Genomic DNA, 1,402 nt, shown 5'->3' with positions numbered 1-1,402 from the left:
CGGAAGGTTTCCAGATGGATATGCAGAGCAAATCCATCTGGCGGAGTCAGGTTAGGTTTACAGGAGGAAACCGTCAGTTCTCCTCCAGACTTCATCCCCATCATAGGGTGAGCCAGAAGGTGAGAGTGATGGATCCTCCCTGCGTTCACGCCCACCACCAACACACTTCCTAGCAGACATGACGCTCAATCTGCTGACACCAAAAACCTTCTTTTTCTTTTTTCTTTTTATTTATTCTTTTTGTTTTGGAGCAGTGATGCACCATAGGGGAGCAGCTTTAACTGATGCTTGTGCATCATTTCCTGGGCATTAAGCTGCCGTGCGTTATGCAGAAGTTAGGCTGTAGTTGGACAGAAGTTCTGGACTCGCTACAAATACTCTATGTTTACGACCAGAATAGAAAAGATCCATAGAAAGTTTAGCGTATTCCAGCGTTTTAGGAGATTCTGGGACGTCAGGCTTATGCTGGCTTAATCAGCAAGGTGTGACAGGAGGCCTAACAGCAGTTAGCCTGATCTTTGAGAAAAAATTACTGCCATCAACTGATGGATTTTAACCTAAACATAGGATGTTGCTACAGTAGGTCGTTTCTAACAGGGCAGGACTTTAAGCTGCTTATTCCCGTTTTTACTAATGTGTAACTTTGTAAAGTTGCTGCTGATTCTTTGATAAAATTCAAAGTTTGGACTTAAACATTAAATTAAAAAAATATTTTCTTCTTTATGCATCAAAGCTGTAAAATCTAAGCAGGATTGATAAACTAGAAGCTGATCAGACTGGTTGCTTATAGCTTTATGTGGGTGTGGGCAGGTGGAGTACAGCCAGGACGGCCTTCCTGACTGGACGTCTCAGAGATGCAGCTCAGCTGGAACCGAGGTGAAGGAGCTGCAGCCGGACATCCTGTACAGATTCAGGGTGAGGAAACCCTCCCGCCATCTTGGCCTTTTTTTATTTTATCCCTTCGCTGGTTATGCATTCAGAAATGTTTTCCAGGTGGCTGCAGTGACCAGTCGAGGTGTTGGAAACTGGACGGACATTAAATCCATCATCCCCCAGAAAGGTACGACAGCATCGGCCCACTGCGTAACGCTGCCATCTAGTGGCTCAGATATTTCCCCGTCTATATTTCTCATTATTACATCTTAAACACCGATCTAATCCTTTTAGCTCTGCACAGTTTTAGACGTTCTTCTAGATTCTTCTTCTGTCTCAATGATCTTAATGTTTTAGTCACTGCTGCATGTTAGACTGTAGGCCTGAAAAATGTAAACCCAACATTTCCAGATGGTTGATGGAAACGAGGCTCAGCTATTGTCGTTAAAGGCTTCATGTTTCCTTTTTTCAGCCTGCTTCAATTCTATTCAGTTTATTTCTATAGCTCCAATTCACACCACATGTCATC

The 1,402-nt window shown here is 43.4% G+C and overlaps 1 protein-coding gene across 1 annotated transcript in view; it reads left to right on the top strand.

Annotated features, from left to right (window-relative positions):
* The window catches only part of sorl1 (sortilin-related receptor, L(DLR class) A repeats containing), a gene marked incomplete at its 5' end in the record, with an annotated part of 73,949 nt that overhangs the window by 51,813 nt on the left and 20,734 nt on the right, over window positions 1-1,402 (top strand). Inside the window, 2 exons of the mRNA XM_015392290.1 lie at window positions 791-915; window positions 994-1,060. Coding sequence (XP_015247776.1) covers window positions 791-915; window positions 994-1,060 — 192 coding nt within the window. The remainder of the gene's footprint in view (window positions 1-790; window positions 916-993; window positions 1,061-1,402) is intronic.

Source organism: Cyprinodon variegatus, unplaced genomic scaffold (genome assembly GCF_000732505.1).
Source record: "Cyprinodon variegatus isolate N-32 unplaced genomic scaffold, C_variegatus-1.0 Scaffold584, whole genome shotgun sequence".
Classification (NCBI taxonomy): domain Eukaryota; kingdom Metazoa; phylum Chordata; class Actinopteri; order Cyprinodontiformes; family Cyprinodontidae; genus Cyprinodon; species Cyprinodon variegatus.
The sequence above is the reverse complement of the archived record's forward strand: the minus strand, read 5'-3'. Positions and strand labels throughout refer to the sequence as shown.